At 40.7% G+C, this 27919-nt stretch overlaps 1 protein-coding gene across 2 annotated transcripts in view; it reads right to left on the reverse strand.

The window, feature by feature from the left end:
- The window catches only part of EVC (EvC ciliary complex subunit 1), a 194127-nt gene that overhangs the window by 57825 nt on the left and 108383 nt on the right, over nt 1-27919 (reverse strand). For both annotated transcript variants that reach the window (XM_089677394.1, XM_089677392.1), the window contains 3 exons: nt 25811-25959; nt 25632-25730; nt 12842-13054 (listed from right to left, as the gene is read on the reverse strand). In XM_089677394.1, the coding sequence (XP_089533520.1) occupies nt 12842-13054; nt 25632-25730; nt 25811-25959 (461 nt within the window). The remainder of the gene's footprint in view (nt 1-12841; nt 13055-25631; nt 25731-25810; nt 25960-27919) is intronic.

The following is a 27919-nucleotide window of genomic DNA, read 5'->3' on the forward strand; positions in this document are numbered from 1 at the left end:
CAGGATGGCAATTATTTTGCGAGCAAACAAATTTCTAACATTGAATGTGGTTTTTCATTTGGCAGATTACATTAATTCCAAAATTGAATATTAAAAGCAAATGAAAATTTGAAGTACTTTTAAATGACATTTGTCAAGCCATGAAATGTACTGATGAGAATTTTGGTTTGAATGTTCATTTGGAAATCTACTTATATTGTTCTGTGAGTGTACCAGGCCAGATGACTGTTGGTGGATGGTTCAGGTAGGTGTGATGACACATGGAAATACTAGGCCTCTGATGTAAAATCCATGTACAGTGAGGAGCAGTCACAAAAACTATTAAAATGATGTCAAGCTACAGAGAGAAATATAGCTGATTTGCATTGTATGGTTCTCAATCTATTAGACATGACCATAAACAGAACAAGATTAGCTAGTGAGGATGGACGTGGGATGGAAGCTGTTTCTTTAACAAACAAGTTTCTAACAGCACATGTAATTTTTGTTCAGGAAAGTCCATTCATTTCAAAACTGAATGTTAGGTAAATTAAAATTTGAAGTACTTTCAAGTTATTGCATGAACTGTTAGAATTTTTGAATGAATGTTCATATGAACGTTCATTCAGAAATCTAGTATTAACATAAAATTAGTGCAGCGCTAAAAGTAGTGATAATAAGACAGATAAAAGTCCACTGAAAGTCTTGGTCATATGGACGTGTCCAGTGACAAATGAGGATTCAGAATTGGTGATCCGTGTGGAAACGGCTGAAAAACGCACTCACCAGAAGTAAGGCACATAAACGCAGTGTGCATCTAGAGCTCATGGATCCTCAATCCAGAGGGGGGTAAAGCTGGTCCGGTTACAGGAATGGTGGATCCCTCCTCTGTGGATGCAGCAACAGATCCTCCTTTTCCCGATTAGGTGTAGGATTCCAAGATCAAGATTCTGCAAGCAAAAGCTCCTCAGGGGAGTTTTAGGGAAGGACACCCATAGTGTAGTAGGTTATAAAAAGCAGCTTTATTAAAATAATAATATCCAATTCAAAGTAGGCAGGTATCATAAAGATGTGTCAGCAAGACAAACTAACCCTGACACTCTGAATAATGGCCGCTGGGCCTCCACGTGGCTCCGGCGGCGTAGCGTCTCGACGTCCAGGCTCCTCCTCCTAGAAATCTAGTATTGTCTCTCGCTTTGGCCCCTAGATCTTCCCCTCAGCTGGTTCTACTCTGTAAGTCTGGGCCCGTTGATTCTGCCGCTGGAATAACGTGCGGTGGGTTTATTCCAGGTTCTATCGCCTGATTTACCCCTCTCCTGTTTCGTCCTGAGCGTCGAGCCCTCAGACCTGTGTTATCCTTTTTCCATTGGCCCTACAAGGCCTCTGCTCTTCTTTTCGTCTTTTCTTTCCTTGTCTTGTATTTCCATTTCTTTGCCATCTCACATATGAGTGCTTGGTTTTTATGCAAGTGCCCTATGTGCTATTTATTGTCACCTCTACTGCCTTAAGTTTGAAACGTGGAATGTAACGGGGGGTACGTCTGATCTAACGCCCTGAGACTGGATGGCCTCGTGCAGAGACGTAGCTCCTGGGTGGCATCTGGGTCCCTTGGTGATGAATCTTGTGCTGGTTCTTGGTGCCCTGATGGTGGGCGGGGGGTACGTGGCATGATATTTGTATTGTACCGTATGCTTGATCTGCATTTGTATTACATTACTGTATGCAGGGCCTGTTGTGGGTCCTGCTTTCTTAAAACTGATATCTCTTCTCTGTGTTACTATAAGTTTTTGTCTTCAGAATTGTTTTATCCTTTATTATGAAAATCTTTAATAAAGACACATTATACAGAAAAAGGAATCTAGTAGTGTATGGCCAGCTTAAGGTCCATGTTGCTCTGGTTGGCAATTATCTAGGGCTTAGAAGTGTCCCATGCCCTCATATGACAGCACTGGTTCTGTGTGACATGCAAATTTAAGTAAACTTCTTTGTTATTGGTCATTCTATGCTACACTTTCGAAGCTATGGTCTTGAAAGGCAGCACAACTCTCAGATTATGCTCCACTGAAATGTCTAGATGGACAATCACAGACATAATGGCATGAACAGCAGTTAGAAACAGACAGATATAATCAGTAGCAACAAAATATACACATACAGACAGGATCAGAACCTAAGACTAATGCAGGCCAGATTGGGATCAGAAGCCAAAGTCAATAAAGATCAGATCAGGGGTAAGAGACAAGACTGAAGAGCCTAACTCAAACGCAAGTGCAGACAGAAGCTGAAATGTAGGAATAAGATGAGACTAACTCAGAGAGATGGGTGAAGAGGGAAGAGGCCCTAAATAATAGAGAAAAAAAATGTAGGACGGTCCAGGGTATAACCCCTTCTATTACTAGCATGCCTCAGTTTTGCATCAAAGCAGTATCAAAAGCATGACAATAAACACAGAGGGGAGGGACCTGTGTCCCTCAACAAACTCCAACAAAATGATTTTTTGGTAAGTATAAACATACTATTTTGTTCAACCATTTTAGGACAAAGAAATTCTTAGACCTGGTACACACATAAAGTTCTTTTCTGTTCAACCCAGTTGGCTGAACGAAAAAAAAACTTGACAGTTTGCCATACTAGCACATACAATGTTAGTGTGGCTATCTCCCCCCACTGTGTCTTTGCGTTCTGTCAGGGGGCTGACATCCAGCCCGTGTGCACCCAAGCCTTAAACTTCTTGGAAATCCAAAAGCAGGTATGACAAAAAAAGCAACCAGCTTTCCTGCAGGAAGCAGTGGCTGAAAGACAGAAGTGTTCATTTTGTTGACGAAAATATCTTCGTCAACTAAATTACCACTATTTTAGTCGACTAAATTACAACTAAAACAATTCAGATGACTAAAATACGACTAAAACTAAAATGGCATTTTAGTCAAAAGACTGAGACTAAACCATATTGAAATTTGATGTAAAAATGAACACTGGTTATATACAGTCATGGCCAAAAATATTGGCACCCCTGCATTTCTGTCTTTTTGGCTTTTGTTTCTCCACTTTTTTGTGTCATACCAATACAAACAAAAGAAATAAACATGTGAATGCTTAAATATTTGTAACAATTTTCTGGGCAAAGTGGTGCATTAGCTGACAGAAATGCAGGGGTGTCAATATTTTTGGCCATGACAGTACCACAACGCCTAAATATGTGTCTGTAGTGCATGGTCAAACTTTAATACCATAAATAACATGTTTTTATATTTTTTACTCCAGGAGAATATCATGAGTTTGGAAATTCTAGAGAAATGCATTACAGTTTAACTAAACCCATTAGATTTTAGTCGACTAAGATACAACTAAAACTAAAACAATTCAGATGACTAAAATGCTACTAAAACTAAAATGGCATTTTAGTCAAAAGACTATGACTAAAACTAAATCAAAATTATGTCAAAATTAACACTGAAGGATAGACTCACACAGCATGAACAACATCAAAACAATGAAGGAAAACATTCTTGTGGTGACCTGAACCCAAACTAAGGGATGGAAGAACATTCCTCTAGTTAAAGGACAAGTTCACCTTTTGATAATAAATGCACAATTTTTTGCAGGTAAAAAAATGTGTATTTATTGTTTTCTGCTGCAAATGCTGTAGGACAGTGGTTGTACAAAGTCAAAGGTGATTGGACTGGTGAGACCAAATATGAGACATCCTACAAGTTTATATTTAAAGAGTGGAAAGTCAATGGTCACTGAAATAGATTAGAAGGGCAGAGACCTGACCCTTGATGGTACCAAGAGCTAGGTTTTGGTCAAAGCCCAACTTCAAAAAAAGAGATTAGTTCTTATAAAAAACACCTGGAATGAAATCCCTTAGACTCACACCAGGTAAAGTCTGCCCCTCTATCTCCAATGGAAAGTGGCTAGGATCCCCCTCCTTCCTGGCAGACATAGAGGAGATATTTTGCCCCCAGAAGCATGCTTGATAATAGCTTTAAGGGCCAATCCAAAGAGAAGTTCCTCAAAGGCCATTCAAATTAACTGCTTCTTGCCAGGGCGCTCCACAAACCAACTCCCATCAGAGCCAAAAAGGAAGCCAATAAGGGTAGAAAATCTAAAACCAGAAGGTAGCAATATTCCTGCCTAATGATGTCACCACAAACATTTCCAATTTCTATTCCTGATCTTAGGGATATTTGCAAGCTGTCCCCTATGCATTAGTGGAGAGTTGCACAGGGCACCCAGTGTTGGGAATCAGACATGCTGCAGCCACAGTGTGGTAATGATTAGAGGCAATGCCTCAAGTAGTCACAAAACCTGGATAAATGCTACTAGGTGAGATTTAACAACCCAAGAGTCAGGCGGCTGAAGGTGACCAAAGTCAATGTTGGAGGACAGCATGCACAAACTGAAGATTGAAATTCCACATTATTCTTTGCAGCAGACTCCTCATTGCTGAATAGCAGGAAAGAGAGCGTGGAATGCACTCCACCCAGAGAAATAACCTCAGCACTTAGTCCCACAGTTTTAACCACCTCCACGGCAACGCTGATGGGAAATGGGGAGCAATGGTGCTCAGCTAAAATAAAAAATAAGGGAACTCCCACTGCTCGACATAAATGGCTTACTCAAGGGCAAGAGCAGAGGCAATGCCAGTCGCTATGGACCTGAAAAATGCTCTGTAGCAAATTTAACCAGAACCAGAATAGACAGCACCAAAGCAGATCCCATTAGTGAGGGTCACTTTCGGGCCTCCTCTGTAACATCCAGTGGGGTCTGGATGCAGGAATGTCCGGACTAGCCGGACTAAGGACAACCGAATCAGATAGCTGTGAAGAACATAAGCATCAGTGTAGAGAAAACTCTTGATTGAAGAAGAATTTGAGTTGCTAGAAAAATGACAGGTTAGTCTTGCAAAAAACAGAGTTGAAAAAGACATCCATACTTCTAGCACACTAGCAAAAAACAAAAGCATGCTGGTAGCAGGAGGGGTTTCAGCCTTGGCCGGCTAACAGTTTTTCATTTGCCAGTGTCCAACTCTCCTGAAGGCAGAATTATAACCTGGTTTAGAACTCCGTCTGTCCCTCAGTGAATGAAAAAGAAAAATATATTTCAGCTGGGATTTAGGGTTTAGACCTTGCAGATTCTTCAAAGTTACATTATAGTTTTCTTACACAACCTCTGTAAACCAGTATAAAGAGAACCTGTAGTTATCGATTCGGTAGTGCAGCTTCCCCTTTATCTTTTCCCCAGGTTACTGTTTATGCATAACATTTACATGGGTATGTAGTCAAAGGTCAAGTTGCTGCTAATATTGTGTGGAATAACTGACAGCGTTAATTACATTTCTCCCAATAATTACATTAATTAGTGACTGCAAGGTGCCAGGAGATGTCTAGCGCTTTCTGCTTAGTAACACCTGTCACAGCAGTGACGCTCGCCATTACCTGAGAATTAATATCATCCGCTACTTAGCTGGGATATGAAGAGAAAACAAATCACCCCAGAGAAATGGAAATGAATGAACAAATTAACACAGGAAATGTCAGTCTTCTGCGCCGACAATGGTTTCTAGTTCATCGTGCAGTCATATCCCTAGAGATTAGTGATCAGTTTATTCTACACACGTAAAGCTCTGTCTGTTACTAAGACAACTTGGTGAGGGGACCCATTGCAACCTGTAAAGCCATAAGTAACCCATTATATACTGATCGGCTCTATAAATGAAGTAGATTGTACTTAATTTTTGTGGTCTCCAGTGTCAACAGAGAGTTCTTGCATCCCTTTATGTCTATTTTACATCCCTAGACCTACCTGCTAATGATCAGACGTTATTCCCTCATCTGACTACACCCCAATACCCGACTCTTTTTAAGGCTTTCTATTCACTAATCCACAAGCATGTCATTCTTAGCTAGTCCATTATCATTACTTCCTCTGCTTAACAAACCATCCTTGCACTATGCTCCATCCACACATAAAATCTTCTATTTAACGGTCTGTGATACCTTCTCCCTCACCCTATTTTCCTACCTCAAATGATTTCACTCGTTAATGATGGCCTCTTTTCAGTTGCCTGAATTCCCCATCATATCATATATTAACTCTACATTCATAGTCCCCTGCTTGCACTGTCCATCCCTCCTGTCAGCAGTTCTCTTTTTTTGTAATCAAGTAATTTTTATTAACTAGATTTTTACAAAGAAAAGTAAAAAATACAAAAACTATATAGAAAAAAAAATTAAAGGAACAGTACACTTCACATTACAAATGCGAAAAAGAGAATCTAGGTGGATATGCAGGACAGGTACATAACACTATTTCTACCATATCATGCAATACATATGAGATACTCAGCAGTCATTAAAGAAAGGGAGAGGCCAACCATAGACAGTATAAAATTAGACTATATCAGAAGTACTAGGGTTACCTTGCTAATTTAATCCTGCACCCCTAATTTTATGTTGACTAAGCAGATATCACATTAGTTCTACCTTTACTGTCAACCATCCACCTCGTTGTCCTGAGAACCAGAGATGGGGGAGGTATTATTGGACTCCAGCCACCAGGACCATATTTTTTCTACTTTTTCGGGCATCCCCTGTGTTTATAGGTTTCTCTCTGCGTAAAATGAAGATGATGGCATCATGCCATTGGGTGTGTGTAGGGAGTATGTGTGAGACCCATTTCTGCAGTATGAGTTTACGGGCCAAATAAAGAGACCACATTTAATGCATTTCATCAGGTAGTACACCCTCTGCAATAACACCTAATAGGGCTAGTTTGTTGTCCATGAGTACATGAGTGGAGCACAAGGAGTTCAAGGTATAAAAAACAGATTTCCAATAACGGTGTAAGTTTGGACAGTGCCACCACACATGTATAAGTATTCTGTGGCTATGGCACAACTAGACACAGTGGGGATAATTCTCTTCCCCAGGAGTAGAGTTTCAATGGAGTATAATGTACTCTATGTAGTATGAACAATTGAGTCAGGCGTTGTGAAGGGGATAGAGAGACTTTTGGTAACATTTCCAGGGCCTGGGTCCACTCCTCATCATCCAGTGATACTATGTCCTGTTGCCAAGTGGTGAAGCTATTCATTGATCGCTGTCTGGAGGGCAGAATATATGTCCCCTATCAACCTCCATTTAGTACAGGTTGTGGAGATTGCCATAGATAATACTATAGAGGGGTTATAGTTAAACTGAAATGTGGAGCCTTGACTCTGCAGCGCATGATGCAGTTGCAGATATTAAAAACACATTTGTGAGAAATCTGATAGCGGGTAGCAATGATATTAAACGGTAACAACATATCACTCTCATATATTTGATAAAGAAACCAAATACCAGCCCTTTTCCAATGATCAAATCCCTCCAGATTTTCCAATTATGGTAAACAGGGGTTATTCCACAGAGGCATGTGCTTAGTATAGCTGATATGTCTAGTACCATGGTCAATAATTTATGTATGTACCAGGAGAAATGATTGATAAGTATGCTTCTCTTGAAAATGGTGAGCCACTACAAGTAGAGCTATAGGGAGTTGTGACAAACTAATATCCTGTATGGGATCATGTAAATTTACTTAATTCCAGCCATACCATTGTTATAGCTGGGAGGCTAGAGTTGGGTACTGCCAATCCTCCCCCATCCTTCAGGAGCTGTACTGTAGAAAGTTTAATTATAGGATGCTGATACTTCCAAATAAGTTGTCAAAAGAGAGAGTCAATGGTGTAGAATATGCGCTTTGGTAGCCACACTGGACAATTATGAAGGATATACAATAAATGAGGATTTTCATTAAGTTGGCTCTTCCTATAACAGTAAGGGGCAATTTATTCCAGATTTTACCCACGTGTTTAAATGTTGTACAAAGAGGGGTTAAGTTCCTATCAACATAATCATTGAGTTGTGGCGTAACCACAACACCTAAATATTTAAAAGATGTCACCACGGCTATTTGAGCGGCAATGGGTGGAAGGTCGTTTGGAGTAGGGTCAAGTGGCAATAAAACTGACTTGTCCCAGTTGATGGTGAAGCATAAGAACCAAATGTATTAATTAAGGACATGACCGCCTCCAATGAGGAGGAGGTGTCATCCAAAAATAATAAGGTGTCATCAGTGTACAGTGCCAACTTGTCTTCACCTGTAGATCTACAAAAGCTGACAATATCATGTGATTGTTGTATAGCAGCTGCCAGAGGTTCTAGCACCAGGGTGAATAGAAGAGGCGACAGGGGACAACCCTGTCTCGTTCCTCAGATGAAGCGGGAAGGGGTTGGAAATATGTCCGTTGACCTGCACCCTGGCCACTGGAGCAACATAAAGAAGCTGTGCCCAACAAAGAAAATGAGGCCCAACTCCAAAATGCTGCAGACACTGTCATAAAAAAATCTCCTTTGATACTATCAAAAGCTTTAGCTGCATCAAGTGACAGTACAGCTGTATTACCAGTATTAAAAGTGGGGACTTGCATGTTAAAAAATAGACATCTAATGTTGATAGCTGTGGACCTATTTGGGATGAATCCTGACTGGTCCGGATGGATTATTTTAGCAATATGGTTCGAAAGCCGAGTGGCCAATACTTTTGAAAGAAGCTTGACATCTGAGGTAAGTAAAGATATTGGGTGATAATATTCTAGGCTATGTGGGTTCTTACCGGGCTTCAAAAAAACTGTATCAACAGCCTCTGTCATGGAAGATGGAACAGCTCCCCTGTCAAAAGCATCATTAAAGATCTCCAGTAATTCTGGTAAAGGTAAATCCCCATAATTTTTGTACACCTCGCTGGGCAAGTCATCTGCTCCAGGAGCTTTGTTATTAGGGACACTAGCTGCAGCCGTCTGTAATTCTTCCAGCGGTAATAGACTATCTAAGGCCTTTCTATCTGCTACTGGCAGTACTGGCAGCTTAATACAAATAAAAAAGCCAGATAGGTCCTCAGAGTGAGAAACTTCACTACTGTATAAATCGCGATATAAGTTACAAAAAACTGTGGAGATTCAATGTAGTAAATACAATGGTGTTTAAGGGTGTTTCAATTTCCAAAATATATGTTGACAGTCTTTTTGCCTTTATTATAGTAGCGAATAGGTGGCCTGAGTTTTCCCCTCCTCATAGTAAGGCTGTTGGAGAAAAAATGTTTCTGCTCTGCCTTCCTAAGAGAAACTTCTGCGCAAGCATGTTGGCGCTGCATCCATTCAAGTTGCTGGTCTGCAGTAGGGTTGGCAATATAGTGTAACTCTGCCCGAGTTAGTCTATCTGCTAGCAACTTTTCCCATCTCCTGGATTGCTTTTTGATCTTAGAGATTTGTGAAATAAGGATCCCTCTCAGGTAAGCTGTCAGCAGTTCTCTCATCCCAACACAATTCCCTTACCACTTCATCCAACCACTTGTCCACAATTCATTTACCCCTCAATCCAGCCATCTATCCACAATCCCTTTAATTTTCCATCAGCTTGTCCACGATCTCCTTACCCCTGCATCCTCATGTCCTCAATACCTTTAACTGTCCATCTGCTTGTCCACAGTCCCTTTACCCCTCCATCCGCCTGTCCACAATCCCTTATGTTTCTATTCTCTTGTCCACAATCCCCTTACCCTCTCCCATTCACCTGTCCACAATCCCTTTACAGCTCCATCTGCTTATCCACAATCCCCATATCCACATACCCAGGGCTTAGAGAGCGACCACCTCTTCCCACACACTGGGAAGGCTGAATGTTTTCACATCCCTTTGGGTAATTGCAGCTGTAACTTATTTTTTTTTCCTTATTTCTGTTCCTCCCACTGTGGAACCATTTCTACCAGTGAATCAGCATACCAATTATGAAGCGATTTACTACACTACAAAGACTCTCCCGTCTCCCTACCCCTTTTTTTTCCAGTGGACACCCAGAGCTACACCTGAGTTTGCTGTCTAGCTCTGTTGGGACCGCACATTTTGGGCTTTGCTCGACCACCAGACCACAACGCCCTCCATTCACCTGTTGACAAGCCCCTTACTCCTGTATTCTCATGTCCACTATCCCCTCCTTTCTCCATCCTCATGTCCACAATTTTTGTATTTCCATCCACCTGTCCACAATCCCTTTACTGCTCTATCTGCCTATCCACAATATCCATCCACATGTCCTAATTAACCTTACTCCTTCGGCCTCCTGTCCACAATCCCCTACATCTTCATCCTCATGTCCTCATTTCCCCTAACCGCCATCTCCCTGCCCACAATGCTCTTATCCCTCCATCCATCTACTCATTCACAATCACTTTACTCCCCTATCCATCCAAAAACCTTTCTGCCCCAATCCATGTGCACTCCCAGCTTTCCACCTGTCTACAATATCTTCGTCCCTCCATTCAACCACAATCCCTTCATTCTAGGGATGCACCGAAAACATATCGGCCAAACATAGCCCTATCTGCATTTTGCCGATAGGAGAAATTTAGCCAGTACAGGTGCCGATACAGGGGAATGTGTGTACTGCAGATGTGAAAGGGGGCGGCAGAGATAGGCAGGAGCATTGTATACAGTGACTGGCTGCCTATATGTCAGTGCTGCTTTTTAAATGTAATTACCGGCTTTTTTTGTCTTCGCTATAGCTCAGAGAATGAGCTGTCACTTTCCATGGAGCTAAAGGAAACTAAGGGGCGGGGTCACTGGGTAATATCACTGGGTGACCCTGCCCCTTTGTTTCCTTTAGCCCTCCAAGAATTACAGCTCCTTCTCTGAGCTGTAGTGAAGAAAAAAAAGCCGTAAATTGCATTTAAAAACAATGCCCTTTTAAAATGTAATTACCGGCTTTTTTTCCTTTTACTATAGCTCAGAGAAGGAGCTGTCATTCTTGGAGGGCTAAAGGAAACAAAGGGGCGGGGTCACCTAGTGACATTACCCAGTGACCCTGCCCCTTAGTTGTCTTAAACTGCGGGGAAAGCGACAGCTCATTCTCTGAGCTATACATTTAAAAACCGGCACTGACATATAGTGACAGTCAGTGAGGGAGCCTCTATGTATACGCTGCTCCCTCACTGTATACACTGCTCCTCTCCTGCCCCTTCCTTGTACACACTGACATCCATCCAACAACAAACCCTTCATTCTAGGAATGCACCAAAAATTTCGGCTGCCGAAACATATCAGCCGAAAATAGCCCTATCGGCATTTTGCCAATAGGATAAATTTAGCCAGTACAAATGCTGATACAGGGGACTGTGTGTACAGCAGATGTAAGGGGGGGGGAGAGATAGGCAGGAGAGGAGCAGTGTATACAGTGACTGGCTGCATATAGGTCAGTGCTGCTTTTTAAATGTAATTACCGTTGTTTTTTTTTTTCACTGTAGCTCAGAGAATCAGCTGTCACTTTCCCCAGAGCTAAAGGAAACTGCCTATATGTCAGTGCTGCTTTTTTATCATGTGACAGAAATAAAATTGTAATAAATAAATAAATACTTTTAAGTAGAAAAAAAATTGGAGCCTCCCCACCCCCACAAATGCAGACATTTCGGTTTTGGTTCTGTTTTCGGCCATGTGCATTCTGAATTTTTGGTATCGGTTTCAGCACCAGAATTTTCATTTCGGTGCACCACTACTTCATTCCTCCATCCATGAGTTAATAATCCCCTCATCCTACCACAATCCTCTCATCCCTCCACAATCTCATGCTACCTCTACCCATCCACATGTGCACAGTCCACTTATCCCTTTATCGAACCATTATCTCTTCATGCTTCTTACCAAAACACCTGTGCACAATCCCCTAATTAATTTGTTAATGTACCTATCCATAGCTCCTCATTCCTCCATCATTTCACCTATCCATATTTCTCCTCATTCCTCCATCCATTCACCTATCAATAAACCCCTCATTCCTCCATCCATTCACCTATCAATAATCCCCTCATTCCTCCATCCATTCAGCTGCCAATAATCCCCTCATTCCTCCATCCATTTACCTATCAATAATCCCCTCATTCCTCCATCCATTCAAATATCAATAATCCCCTCATTCCTCCATCCAGTCACCGATTTATACTCCCCTCATCCCTCCATTCACTGACCTCTCCATAGTCCCCTTATTCCTCCGTCCAGTCATCCCCTAATCCTTCCATCTATTCACCCTTCCACAGTCCCCCATCTATTCACCTACTGACAGCCCCCTCTTCCCTCCATCCACTCACTCATTCACAGTCTCCTCTCTATCAATCCCAATCATTTCATGAATGGTCTGCCACAATCATTTAATTGTCTATCACAGATGAAGCCCAAATAATTTCATCCTCTATCCCTCTCCCGATCTAATCAAAGATGTATAATCACTATATCCTGTATCTCCCAAACTCTCATTTCATCATCTATACAATCAATTCAACCTTTATCTGCTCACTTGTCTATGATCACTTTATTTCTGCCTATCAGTACACAATAACTTCATCTAACTAGGTATCTGTCGCCAGTCAGTTCATACTCTAGCTACCCACCAGTCTACAACCACTTTATTTGTTATATATCCATCTAGCCATAGTCAGCCTACCCTCTATATCTTTACCTTCCACACAAACCCTATATACATACTCTCTTCACCGGTAAACAAACACTTTATCCTCTGCTTTTATAAGCCCAGACATAATCATGGCATGCTCTGTCCACCCACTTCTGTCTATCCCACAATCAACTCATGCTCTCTTTATCGATCTTCTCTCTATTCAGCTTTTGCAAGGAAATTACCACTCTGCTTTCCTTGCAAACAACAATTTCTAAAACATATCCTCAGACACCAGAAGGTGGAGATAGAGACTTATAGAAATGACAGTTGGCCACATGAAATCTATCTGCAAAGTGAACTTTTTGTTGAAATCATACCTGTCTTTCCTGTACGAGTTTCTCCTGGAAGAGTTTGATCCTGGTCTTGCGTTCATTCTCAGCCTTCTCCAGCTCTGCTGACAGATTCTGCCGTAACTCATGCTTTAGAATTTCGCACTCTCCTAATGTCAAGTTAGCAATTTCAGGAAGTGTCTGGAACAACAGCTTTTTTACCAACTTTTCAAATGTCTGGGAGGCCCCTGTATACAATTCCTTGGGGGAGGGAGAGGGAAAAGGATACTTTGCATTAAAAAAAATCAAAAGCATCAAAATTGTGACATACTGTATATGTATAAGCATGTTCAATTATAGTACAAACATGGGCAACTTGTCATCAACTTGAACTACAAGGCTATTGAGGTACAATAAATCCATCATGTTTTGAACACATAAACCCAATTTAATTGTCAGGATCAGGGGTTGGGCTTGGAGGCCAGTGACTAAAGCAGTGGAAAGGCTTACACACAGAAACCAGCAGGATAAATACACAAGTTGGTTCTCCTGGCAAGTGATGCAGGCTCGCCCAAGGTGCAGGGTTCACCCGAACTTCTAATGGTGGAGTTGGGTTTTGCTAGTGCCAGGTCATGGCCCTCAGAATCATCCAACCAGGAGGTGAGCAAGCTGGGGTACAGCAGCAGATGTAGCAGGTAGGGATCAAGCAGAAGCGTAGTTGGCAAACAAGCCAACTATCGGTAACAAGTGGTTGCAGGTTGAGATCAAGCAGAAGTATAGCCAAGGAACAAATCAGAAGTCAGTAACAAGTGGACGCAGATTGGGATCAAGCAGAAGCATAGTTGAGGAACAAGCCAAAGGTCGGTAACAAATGGTAATGAAGATACAAATGGCAGCAGGTGCGTTAAGGAGCAAGAGCATAATAATCTGACAAACAGGAAGTACAAAGGCAAAGCATAAATACGACGTTCATGGGAGAGTAAGGAGTTCAAGGGTCACCAGAAACTAGATGGAAAGTAACTTTGTTCAGGGAATCAGGAAGGGAACCCTCCAGCATCTCAGGTGGCTCAAGAAGAAGAGCTACAGTCTGATGCAGCAGAGGCCCTGGGTTCAGATCCAGACCCTGACAATAAAATCAATAACATTTTTGCAACTTTGCCTACTCTTTAGCTAAAAATCTAATAAAAATGCATAAAATGCTTTTTGCCACCCTGGATGTATGCTAACAGTCTGGCTAGCTATGGACAAGCTGTACAGTGGAAGATGATTTGGCAGTGCAGCATGGGCAAACATTCCTTATATTGCTGCTTTTCCAGTTTTAGGGCCAACTGCAGCCAGACATCTTAAACTTCACTCTCTCAATCAACATTGACTATTTTATATCCCAATGCTGCCAGCATTAGTAAATAGATAGGAAAGTATATTATATTTACTTGTTTTAAACTTTTTTTTTACATTTCTTCAGTTACGTCCTGGTTTCCTGAATAGGCAAATGATGTCATACATCCCAGGAGTCATCAGAAGGGGAGGGAGAGTTCTCAGCTCAGCCAATGCCTGAGCTAAGGACAGATGGATTCCAAGAAGTAAACGCTACATGGATCATCTGCCCTTACTCAAGATGGTCATTGCCAGAAATGCTAAGGGGTGTTTATCAAAATTATTTCTCTGCAAAATAAAGTATGGAGACATGGATGGATGGGTTTGCTTTGAATAATAACCATGTCTATAAACGGCTGGAGCAATGCCGAAGCGGGTTGACGTTTCTAAACGTCACCCACATTCACTGCCTGTGCACGCTCCCTGGGAGCATGCGGCACCGTGATCCGGTGCCCGCTGTGTCTGGATCGCTGTACGGGACCTCTGTGTGAGGTCCCAATTCATGTGATCACTGATTTGCCAATCAGAGATCACGAGCAGTAGTAAACAAGATGTCACTTCCTGACATCATTGCTTACTACTAGTGAAATCTGTGAATGATCACAGAGGTCACATGGTACAAGGCGATTCACAACAGCCTTGTACCATGTGACAAGCTGTGACCAATCACAGCTCACACAGTATTTCTCAATGGCTGCAAGAGTGCAGCCAGAGAGAAATAGAAGTGATTGCTGTTACAGCCTTTATGGGTGTTTTTTTTTATCAGCATAAAAAAAGAAAAAAAAATCTTCATCACACTCCACAAGTAGTACAGTGTGTCACTATGGTGACATTGTACTGCTAGGGTGACAGTATGTTAAAAAAAACATAAATAAGAATATAAAAAAATAAAATAAAAATGTAAAAAAGCTTTGAAAAATTATTATTTTTGGTTATAAACTAATTTGGGTTATTTTTTTTCTACTAAAAAGATAGCTGAATACATTTTGGCCAAGATTTATGAAGAAAGATTATTTATTTGCAAAATCGTATAAGAAAAACACTTTTTTTTCAAAATTTTTGGACTTTTTCATTTATATAGCAAAAAAATAAAAAATCCCAGTGGTGAATAAATACCACCAAAATAAAGTTTTATCTGTCTCCAAAAAATGCTAAAAAATTCATATGGGTACAGTGTTGCACGACCGCGCAATTGTTATTCAAAGTGTGATAGTACTGAAAGCTGAAAATTGGCCTGGATAGGAAGGGGGTAAAAGTGTCCGGACTTGAAGTGGTTAACAATAAATTAAATAGCCTATTTGGTTTGTGGTGCTCAGATGCAGTGCAGTTCCACTTTAAAAAGTGTATGTAAAGCCAAAAATGTATACAGTGTATAGAGTATTCTAAATATTCTAATGGGGGCAAAACAAATTCTAATAGAAGCCTTACCATGGCTGTTAGAATTTGTTTTGCCCCCATTATAATATTTTCCCCTTTTATTTTCTGCCTCAAGGACAAAGCAGGAAAAAAGGAAGATCTTTATAAAGTGAAGGCATATCTTCTGTTGTCTTATCTTTCCTCTCCTGTAATAACTCACAAATGTAGGTTTTCCCCATCACTTTCTATACTGCAGACAATGGTCATCAAAGCAATAGTGATGGTCAATCCTCTCAGCTGGTTCAAAGACAAGATGTGTATGACCCTTCCACCTTTTCTAAAGCAAAAAAATATGTTTGAGTTTACATACAGTGTATGTTTGGGAAAAACCATAGTAAAAAACAATCAGAGCAGTTCTCTCCAATGTATGCACAGCTCTCCAATGTATGCACATTTCCCAACAGTATGTCTCTTTCATAACAAATACTGAAAAATACTCGGCAATCCTGCTAGAAATTCATCTCCTAAAATGATACAGTGGGCTGACATCGCTGCCACTGAAATAACAGGAGAAGGTGAGAAATCGCAGGCAGATGGTATGGTAGGGGAGAATGGAAACATGGACCAGTTGTGGAGATGAGGAGAGGAGTAGGTGTCTTGTGGTCCAGCAGTGGGCGTGGGCAGGGCTGACAACACTGTTTATGATTTTGTTTCAGCAGAGGCAGAGTTGTCAGCACAATACAGGATGTTAGAAGCTGACCGCAAATTTGACAGGACCATTCGGTATTCGGAATATGTTGATTTAGTTTTGGCAAACACATACACTAAGGGCTCAAGAAGACAGCTTGTTGCCCAAGGCCTGAACTAATCAGTGCAGCTTCAACGATCCTTCAAGCATAATAACAATGCCCATTCTGTGCACGCGGCAATTAGCTCTTTTGCCAAGTGCAGTGCAAAGCATTAGACTGGAGGCCAAAAAAAACAGATCAGGATTATCCGCAGTGCATTCAACAAACCAGCCTAAGTGAAGCAAGGCTCAAATGGCTATATGATCCCAAGTATTAAACATGTGCAGAAGATGTGTTGCCTGCCTAATGATGTGCAAAGTCATTTGTCTTACGAACCAGCCATCCCCACTGTGCTACACGACTGCATATCATGGGAGGGGGGAGCCAACATCACTTTTCAGAGCCAGCACTTCCATGACTGCATATAATGGGAGGGGGGAGCCAACATCACTTTTCAGAGCCAGCACTTCTATGACTGCATATAATGGGAGGGGGGAGCCAACATCACTTTTCAGAGCCAGCACTTCAATATACCGACTGCTAAGGCTGCATCAGTTCTTTAGACTACTAGCAAATGGCAACACTTCGTTGACGTTCACCTTAACCCCCGGTTCACATATATGCGACCATGCAGGCGGCGTTTTGCACGGGCAGAAGAGCCCATTCATTTGAATAGCCTCCCGTGCCTCTGAAACGCAGAGAAGAAGTTCCTGCACTTCTTCTGAAAACGCAGCCCGCATGGGAACCTTGGTTCCCAGTACGGTTGTGTTTTCCAGTGCAGGCGGTGTGCCATTAGAAGTAATGGCACCCGCCCACAGGTCCGCATTCCTCAGTGGAGCGGCTGCATGGATTTTCGTGTGGATCCGCAGCGGCACCACCCACACAGATGTGAACCTAGGCTAAACTCTCTTCATGTATGTCCACTTAATTCCCTTCTCATTCCAACCATCATTTTACATAGATTGCTTTCCCCTACATATATATTTAGATGGGTGCTAGCTCAGTATAAAGTTCACAACCCCCGTCATTCTAAGAGCAGGAATCCGTAGATACTTGCCACAGGAATTGGCTGACCGCCATAATCGCAAGTGTGTATTAGGCCTTAGGCTGGCCATACAAATGTTCTTACTCAATTTCCCTTAGATTTACCTTCAGCTATGTGGTGCATATTATATGGTTTTGGTAAATCTGAAGGAAAATTGTATAACGTATGGCCAGCCTTAGACCTCTAGTAGGTTTTATTGCTGTAGGCATGCTTACTGTGTACAAGGAAGCAAACCAGGACAGCATCATCTAACGCCATCTTTATTTTAAAAGTAAACAATTCACAGCAGTAGCTGCTTTCTTTGCAGCGGTCTTGAAACTCCACAAAGTCGTTCAAACAGCAAGACACATGAGATGGCCCTCTGATTCAGGTAATGTGTGTACCTGGAGCTCCAACTCTGGAAATAACAGGCTATTAATTAAAAGCAGCTAAGGTTAGCAAGGCAGGCATTTTCTAGCTAAAGTAATATATAAACATTGCAATAATATACAGTATTTCTATGTAATGTTTCATATTTAATCAGTTATGAGCGGAACTAATGCAATAAAAATGATAATTCACACGTAATTGTGATTTATTAGTGCAAACAATCATATACAGTACAATAAACACTCTTTAAGGTTAGGTTCACACTTACAGTCTGCAGGTGCAAGAATTGTACCTGTTTCCGCACCCGCAACCAATTTGTGCTGCTCTTGTGAGATGTGCAGGGCTGCCATTAATTCTGAATGGCACCCCCATTCATCCAAGACCGCACCCGCAACCAAGTTGTGCTGCTTTTGTGAGACGTGCATGGCTGCCATTCATTCTGAATGGCACTCCCATGCATCCAAGACCGCACGCTCAACCAAGTTGTGCTGCTCTTGTGTGATGTGCAGGGCTGCCATTCATTCTGAATGGCACCCCCATGCATCCAAGACCGCACCCGCAACCAAACTGTGCTGCTCTTGTGAGACGTGCAGGGCTGCCATTCACTCACAAATTCTAACAACAGCCATGGTAAGGATGAATGTTTAGAATACTCTATACACTGTATACATTTTTGGCTTTACATACACTTTTTAAAGTGGAACTGCACTGCATCTGAGCACCCCCATGCATCTTGGACCGCAGCACATTTGTGGGTGCGGAACTGCAGGTAAATCGCATGGTCAGAAAGACCTGTGGACATGTTATTAAAAAGGTGAATGCACTTTTTTCCTGCGGGAAATGAGGGAACAGCAGCCCATGCAAATGAATGTGCTGCTGTGCCCGAGCAAACGCGGGCTGCACGGCTTGCAATAGTGTGAACCTATGAACCTTGAATAGGCGTACCCCTGAGGACGTGCATGAGCATGAAACACGTTGGGTAGAATCGCCATTTGCTGATGTCACGCTGCCGATGGTCGGAGCGGTGGCCATCTTGGCTCCTGTGGTGAGCTATTCCCTCTAGGACAAGGGCTGACTTCCCGTTGAGTGCCCAGGATGACTGTGGTCTGGTTTAACCCTTTGGCTGCCTTCCATTCTCAGATGTTTAATGCTTGATTGCCTGTTACCAGTTCTCATCTGGTGAGTGTGCATCTGAGAGAGGTGGTGGATTCTTTTGTGTGATTATCAGCACATTTACACTCTGCACATTTATTATTTACCCAAATTTAAATAACTGCAACCCAAAAGAAAAAAAGAGAAAAAAAACTTTCACCCTTGAAAGTAATATAATAAATATAATGACTCTTTCTTTATCCCCTAAAATTATACCTTCTAAAGTGAAAATCTACACATATATAAGATGTAAAATTATAACATAATAATACAAGATAAAATATAAATATAAATAATGTCCCAAAATGTCTCTAAAGATGAATGCGTGTTGTTTTGTCTATGGTAAATGTGATCTGAATTAACCACTTGCCGACCGCAGATAGCCGAATGACGGCTACACTGCGGCCGGCCAGTTCTGGGAGGGCGTCATATGAGTTGCCAGAGCAGGGATCGGCACCGATCATCAGGGTATTAGACAGCACTAGGACTAAATCAGGGTCCCAATCTACTTGTCCCTCATATTGGAAAATATGATGAGTTGATGTTTTTTATTAGGCAGAGGTGCTTTTAGGAAAGTCTGGAGCTTTTAAAGACGAAAGGGGCTTCATGGCAACTTAAACTGCTAGAAAATTTCTTAGAACCTCCATATATTTTTTTTGTAAAGCAGAGGCCCTAGAGAATAAATTAGTGGATTTTGCAATTTTTTGTATGTAACACAGTTTTTCAAACGCAATAGTTTTTTGGAAAAAACCCTTTTTGTAATTTTAAAGCAAGAAACACAATACTAAACCCAATCTTTGCTAAAATATAAAAGATGATGTTACGCTGAGTAAATAGATACTAAACATTTCACACTTTAAAATTGCGCACGCCCGTGCAAACGGCAACAAACAACGCAAATTTTACTATCCAAAAAGCCTTTACAGGTTACCACCTTAGATTTACAGACGCGGTCTGGTGCTAGAATTGCCCATGATCTGGCATTCTCAGTGATGCATCATATGTGTGGGACGATTGCTGTTTGCTTGTGTGTAGGACTGACGCATGCGTTCGCCTTTGCATGCGTGGAGAGGGATGTTTTTTTAAAAAAAAAAATTAAATGATTTATTTTCACACTGTTGCTTTAATTTTTTTCTTTTTTGATCACATTTATTGCTTTCGCAAGGAATGTAAACACCCCTTGTGACAGCAATAGGCAGTGACAGGTGCTCTTTATCTAGAGATCTGGGATCAATAAGACCCCAGATCCCTTCTCTGCCCTTAACAGCATTTGATCACACAAGATCGGTGTGATCAAATACTTTCCATTTTTAAAAATGGTTCTGCTTACATCCGGGGAAACTGGAAGTGATATATGCTCATCGCTTCCTGTTTCCTATATTATAGAGGCGGCTCTGTTCTTTGTCCGCCTTTACGATCAGCCGGCAGAAGCGCCAGATGGTCGATTGGGTGTCCTGGTGCAATGGGACAGCCTGCGGAAGGGATGTCCCCTCTGCCACTTTAAAAGCGATCCAGTGGCTAGTTTGCTGCTCGGATTTCTTTTACAAGAGAGCCGACTGTTGGCTCTAATTCCTGCTGCTTGCCTGTAGCAGGGCTAAATATAAAGAAAAACCTCTTGCTCAGCGCCTGAAACTGCATGTCCTGGGCATCAGGCTAAAGGAATTGCATATCCCTGAGTTTTTTATGCAACTCTAGAATTATTACAAACAAAAAGAATAGCTCATTCAGGTCAACACCCTTTAAAGTCCTGAAAAGCAGCCATTATTATTATAATTATTTAAATGTTTCGCTCACATTCCAGCCTACTGGGTGTGGAAAAGGAAGAAGGCTCATGAATCAAAAATATAACGCCCATATGTTTTGTATTTTGTGGTTAAGAGTTTTGTATGTTTTTTGCTAACCATTTGTTTATTTATAGGAATTAAATGTATTGATACCTAAGACCTTTTATTTTGTTTAGTTCCTAGATAATACTAAACGGCATTAATATGCAGTTAGGTCCATATATATTTGGACACAGACACAATTTAGGTATTTACCAAAACATATTCAAGCTATAGTTATATAATGGATATGGGCTGAAAGTACACACTCTCAGGGTTAATTTGAAGGTATGTACATCCAAATTGGAGGAAAGGTTTAGGAATTAACGCTCTTAAGAGTAGCCATCCCCCCTTTTTCAAGGGACCAAAAGTAATTGGACAATTGAATCAAAAACTGTTTCATGGCCAGGTTTGGGCAACTCCTTTGTTATTTATTCATCAATTAAGCAGGTAAAAGGTCTGGAGTTGATTCTAAGTGTGGTATTTGCATTTGGAATCTATTGCTGTGAACCTACATTATGCATTCAAAGGAGCTGTCCATGCAAGTGAAGCAGGCCATTGTAAGGCTTCAAAAATGAAACAAATCCATCAGAGAGATAGCAGCAACATTAGGAGTGGCCAAATGAAGAGTTTGGTGCATTCTGAGGAAAGAAGAATGCACTGGTGAGCTCAGCAACATAAAAAGGCATGGACGTCCATGGAAGACAACAGTGGTGTATGATCGCAGGATCCTCTCTATGGTAAAGAAAACCCATTCACAACATCTAGACAAGTGAAGGACACTCTCCAGGAGGTGGGCATATCATTGTCAAAGTCTACTCTACAAGCAAGAGAAGACTTCACGAAAGCAAATACAGAGGGTTCACCACAAGGTGCAAACCATTCATAAGCCTGAAGAATAGAAAAGCCAGATTAGACTTTTCCAAAAAACATCTAAAAAGCCAGACCAGTTCTGGAGAAGCATTCTTTGGACAGATTAAACTAAGATTAACCTGTACCAGAATGGCAGGAAGAAAAACAACTCATGATCCAAAGCATACATTGTCATCTGTAAAACATGGTGGAGGCAGTGTGATAGCATGGGCATGCATGGCTTCCAGTGGCACTGGGACATTGGTGTTTATTGATGATGTGACAGAAGACAGAAGCAGCTGGATGAATTCTACAGTATTTAGAGATATACTGTCAGCCCAGATTCAGCCAAATGCAGCAACGTGGATTGGAAGGCACTTCACATTTCAGATGGACAATGATCCAAAACACACTGCAAAAGCAATCCAAGAGCTTTTGAAGGAAAAGAACTGGAATATTCGGCAATGGCCGAGTCAATCACCTTATCTCAACCCAATTGAGCATGCATTTCACTTGCTGAACACAAAATACCCACAAACAAAGAACAACTGAAGACAGCTGCAGTTAGAGCCTGGCAAACCATCAGAAAGGAGGAAACCCAGTCTTGTCCATGGGTTCCAGACTTCAGGCAGCCATTGCCAGTAAAGGATTCTCAACAAAATATAAAACAAATGAACATTTTATTTATGATTATATTCATTAGTCCAATTGCTTCTGAGCCCCTGAAAATGGAGTGACTGTGTATAAAAATGGTTGCAGTACCTAAAATATGTACTTGATACTTATGTTCAACCCCTTGAATTAAAGCTGAAAGTCTGTACTTCAAATTTATTTGGATTGTTTTGTTTTAATTTATTCTGGTTGCATACAGAGCCAAAAGTAAGAAAATTGTGTCTGTGTCCAAATAAATATGTACCTAACTGTATGGTTGACTGAACTGAATTAAAGAAGAAGACTGGACAATTTGTGCTATTTTATTATTGTTTTTATGTTTCTGTGAAATATAGGAATGTGATAAAAGTTGCTGTTGGAACTAGCTGTAATTAATAGCTAATATTTTTGATGCTGCATGGTGGGTACTTAAAAGTTTGTTTTCTCTGATTAAGTTGAATCCAAAACAATAGAGAAAAAATACTAATGTCTGATCACCAATAATACTGTATTACATTTGGGATAGTTTACTTATTTTTTGTTTTTAAGGGTAAAGAATACCCAAGCGTTTACAGAAAAAATGTGGTTTTACAACTTTCCTTACGGTCCCTTCCTAGTGTATTTAAACTAGATTATGGTAGCATGTACTTTGGTATATTCTGCCATAATCATCATAGTGGAGCTGTAAGGCAGAATGTGAAAAAAAAGAATCCACAGGTTGAGCACAGTATAAGGAGAGAAAGGGTGATACAACAGTAAAGGTTTAACTTGGGTTTTACACACAACTGGTATCTGCTTTGAAGTACATTTTACCTAAATGACAGCTTGAATTTAAGCTAATCATATCATTTTGGTTTAATGCAATGGATGCAAATTTTAAAATAAGGTGCTCAAAATATTTGATATATGCATTGCTATATCTGACACTCAGTGCATCTTTGGCCTCCAAATTCAATACAGTTGATCTTTTCCTTAAATTTGTCTGGGAAGTCATTATGAAATAGGTTCCCAGGTTTTTCCTCAATCCTCACTGATTATTTGGGTTTGGGACTGGCATGTAGAGTATGATGACACATTATGTTTGGGTAATTTGTACACACATATTGGGATCAAAGTAGACAAGAACCAGTTAGCCTGCCAGAATGCCATTAGAGTGTGAGGGGAGACAGGAGTACAAAGATGAGACACATACATTTGAAGTTGGGCCTATAGCTTGACAGTTTAGTTTCGATACAGTGTAGTGTAGAATTCAGGTGGTAGATGGATGGTGTTCCTGTAACAATATTTCACCCTAGCGAAAAAAGCTGAGTTGTTCTTTTAGTGTTAGGTCAGGTCAATAGGGATCATTGATTTACAGGTTCAGAAATCTATAAAAGGCTATAGGGGCATAGTTGTAAGTTTTGGAATGTTGGACTGACAGTCTTGGTAACACCTGCTTTGACGTCAACCAGAAGCATGTTGGAGAAAGCAGACAAATGCTTTTGACAGCAACAGTCAATAAAGACTTTGCCACTTATCAGCAGCTGAACTGTTTGTGCAAGTTCCACCTGTTCTGATGGTCAAGTACCTGAACCATTCTAACTGTTCTAATAATCAAGTATCTGAACTGTCTGTACAAATAAGCAAAAGTTCCATCTACCATGAAGCTTACGTCCATGCACGCCGATGACTTGTGAACTGTAATAGTCCGGAGGATAAAATGGACTTTGTATTCTACAGTTCTTTGAGTTCTACAGCGTTACAATTGCTGTGCTAAAACTGCGATCTGACCACTGGATGTTTAAGACTCTGCTGTCCATCACCAGATATGGAGGACTTTTCCAATAGTTTAGAAGCATAGAAGCTTGTCAAAGAAAGTCTGATGTTCATATCTACTCCTGTGCTTTCAAATTCTTGAAAGAAAACATTTAGTGTTCTCTTGTTAGTCCAAAATGTTTTTTTTTTTTTACATTTTTTAAATTTTGAATATATTTTATTTATTTGTCAGCCCCAACATAGCCAAATTAGATTTTCTGTGTAGGTAAATCATATAGGGAAAGTAGTTATCTACACTTTAGATAGAAACACTTTGGTCCCCCAATTTTTAATTTAATATAAATTTGCCTGGGGGGTGGTAGGATGTAGAACTCTTGTTTACTATAACTAGCTGCTTTCTTTTCACTGTTGACATGTAGACTTTATGTACAGTTGGAAGCATTATTATAAGATATTTGTGAGCCAGGGTGTGGAATGATGGGGAAATTGTATATTTTATATTTCCTTATTATTGTTGGCTCACAATATCTAATAACGAGACGAGGATGGTCACTTTAGCTGACTCATACCAAAGGAATGTTACTGCAAACTGACCAAGACCCTAAAAGGTCATAGTTTTGTTTGCTGTGGGAGTTGATCATTCCCTACATGCAAGTCCAGTATATAACACACAGCTTGGCTAGAAATAATTGTTTCGTGCCACAGCTGCATTATGCATGTGTCTGTGGTCACCTGTGTGCCATGCCATATAACTGGAAGGACCCAAGGCAGAACCAGCATCTTTAGTTAAGTATTCTTGTTATATTTTCAATATTTGTTATCTGTATCGGTCATTACTTTTAATACATGGTACACTCATAAGTATTTGCGTGATCTCTCTTTGCACATATCAAAAACAACCCCAAAACCATAAAAAAACAAGCCCAACTATGCCTGCCCTTTTCACCCAGCTGCTCCATGCATGGAAGTCATTAAACAGCTTCTATGAATGAAACAGAATCTATGAATGGAGGCTGATCGGATGATTGAAAGAACCACCCCTCCATTTATAAATCACTTTTTATTCATAGAAGCTGTACTAGGAGATTCTCCTGGAAGTGGTTACTTAAAACACAAAAATGTACAGCTGGACAAAATGTACTTCAGTTACATTTTTTATCTGCACAACTATAAGAAAGTCTGTGACTGAGCCATGTCACAGTGTATATTGAAAGGATTTAGATAACCTCCATTTTGTTGATGTACTCCATTTTAAGTATTAAGTTAGCTTTTTGCAGATATATTGGAAGTTTAATGAAACTGTTTTAGCTTGCACAATAATGTATAAACAATGATAAGATGACCCTGAAGCTTTCTGTGTCCGGCTGATTCTAAGAAAGCTAGCAAAAACAGTTTATACCAAGAAATGTATATGTCATGTTTCATGTAGTTAGGTCATGATGGAAACTTACAAGTTACGGTTTTGAAACTCGTTCCCCCCCTCCCTTATTTTTTCTGTATCCTATATAACCTTAGTAATGTCTAGTAAACTTTGAGCATCTGTGAACATAAGCTGCCGTTATTTCCGTGTTCATAGAGTGTTCCCAGAATTCTGCTGATAAACCAGGAATCTCTCCACAGACCGGGGGTCTCTGAGGAGATAAAGAAAAATCGATCCTTTCATATATTACCTTACAGAGCTCAGCAACTGCATCAATGACCTTGCAGTCCTCTTCATCTTCCAGTTCTGCATACAGTTCTCTCTGTGTCTCCAGTAGCTTGTGGTACTCCTGGAAAGACCACAATGATCAGTTATCACTATGTATGATGCTATTTGTAAAATTATCACATAAGGTTTTCAACACGTTACCTTAATAAATCTATCTGTGTCAGCAGACCCCTGTGCCTTCTCCAGGAAATGAAGGCGCTCCTCTGTCTGGGCTTTGTGAAGGATCTCAATGAGTTTACTGCGGTGTCCCAAATGTTCGGTTATTAGAGCTTTAGTCTGATGAAGGCAATCTGAAAAAAAACACAAACAATATATTAACATCAAAAAATGTAATATAAATATATTGAGAAAAAAAAAACCATTAACATCTCCATTCACCAACTTAATTTCTTGTATCACCATCATAGCCTGAGTAGGAAAGTCTAGAGGCTGTATATAAGGATCCTTACCCTCCTATGAATTTTAACCAGTGCTCTGCTGAACAATGAAGAAGTCAGAAGACTGAGAATGAGAAAAGGTATTTAGCAGTCTATGTTTATTAAAATAATTACATTTCCATGTTCTGTGTACTGTGGGAGACCAGATATAGTGAATGCAGGGTCCTGGGTTTAGTAACACTTTAAGGCCAAAATCTCCTGAATAATGGACAATAAAAAACTCTCAGCTATCCTCAATGCTAAATCTCCTGAGTTTGAAAAAATGTGGGAGCCCTGGATCACCTATCTTTCAGGAAATCCTCTGTCCTGAAGCATTCCTGGAACTTTGGTGTAGAGCTCTTTAATCACTCAGACTATACTATACAATCCTTTTATTCCTTTCTTCATTTTCTGTCTCTTCTAAAAGTGTTATTTCGTAACCCCTGGACCTAGGGGCGTATTTACCACAAGGCAAACAAGGTATTTGCCTAGGGCGGCATCTTTCAGGGGGGGTGGTATTTTTTAGGGGGGCAGTGCTGTCCCCCTACAGAAGGGATGGAAGAAGAGAGACACACAGCATGGGGACCAGGTGGGATCTGAGAAAGGCTGTGGGCTGCTTGATGGTGAATGATGGTGATGGTGGGGGGGAGTTGCCAGTGTATGGGGGGAGATGATAGTTGAAGGCTCTGTTGGGTAGGGGGGGCTGGGGTGTTGTTGGTCAATGTCAGGCACTCTTCGTGGGGGAGGGGTGTTTTGGTCGGTGTCAGGGTCTCTCTCTGGGGAGCATGAAACCTAAATACACCACTGCCTGGACCCCTGCTGGAATTGCTATTTTAGAATTATTTTGATGAGTCGGGGACTGTTACTCTCTATGTGCCTTTATCATCTTTGAATGTTTGAATGTTAAAGTTTGCCCATAAAAAATATTGGAAACGAAAGTATGTACAAACCACTATAGATTTCTTTAAAGCAAATGTATATGCCAAAAGATACAATACAAGATAAAAGAAAAGAAAAATTTGTATTATACTTTTCATCCTTGAAACCATTCACTGCCACTCTTCTGCAGTCACAAGCAACCAAACTGGAATGCAGGAATAGAGGTTAGGTGGATAAAAAATAATCCTGCCAATATTTCATTCCCTTTATCATGCCCTGTTTCCCTCCTCTAATTGTTTTCTTACATTGCTTTCATAGCCCTTTTCCTGATCTGGAAAATGCCACTAATACCCCAATTCCCCATCTGTTACATCATTCAAGGTCTATTTCTGTGCAGTGGCGGTGACTGCAATGTCTGCCTTTCACAATTTAACTCTGTGTGATTTTACATGTGCTCAAGATGAATAGCAGACATTGTCCTAATCTCCTGAACCCTTGATATGCCTGTTACAAGGTATTACCATTCACACTGAAAAAGCTGTGTTAGAATTTCACATAAAGCGACACACGCTCCGGAATGAAATACAGATTTCGAGATACCTCTAGGGAGATAGCGATCAGATTAACGCAGTGAACCTTAACAAAATCTCAATGAAACTGCAGGTGATGACTTTTCATAGTGTGCAGAAAAACAGCGGTGGCAAAGAATGGCTGGTATTAATGTCTTCGTAATATAGCTTACTGGAAGTGATATATATATAAACCTTATTTTTACCTCCACAAAGAAGTGGAACAAATTGAAATATATTTCAGCAATGTTAATCATTTTTTCCCCTTTCTCATTTTGCTGTAAAGAAAAGTATATTTTCAGTTCAATTCATACTGTCACAGCTGCTGACTCCATATGCTGGGAGAGGGGATGAACGAGCTGAATGAAGCTACCTGTGATAATAGC

The sequence above is a fragment of the Staurois parvus genome, unplaced genomic scaffold (genome assembly GCF_062004578.1).
Source record: "Staurois parvus isolate SC_StPar_1 unplaced genomic scaffold, SC_StPar_1.0 ptg000186l, whole genome shotgun sequence".
NCBI lineage: Eukaryota > Metazoa > Chordata > Amphibia > Anura > Ranidae > Staurois > Staurois parvus.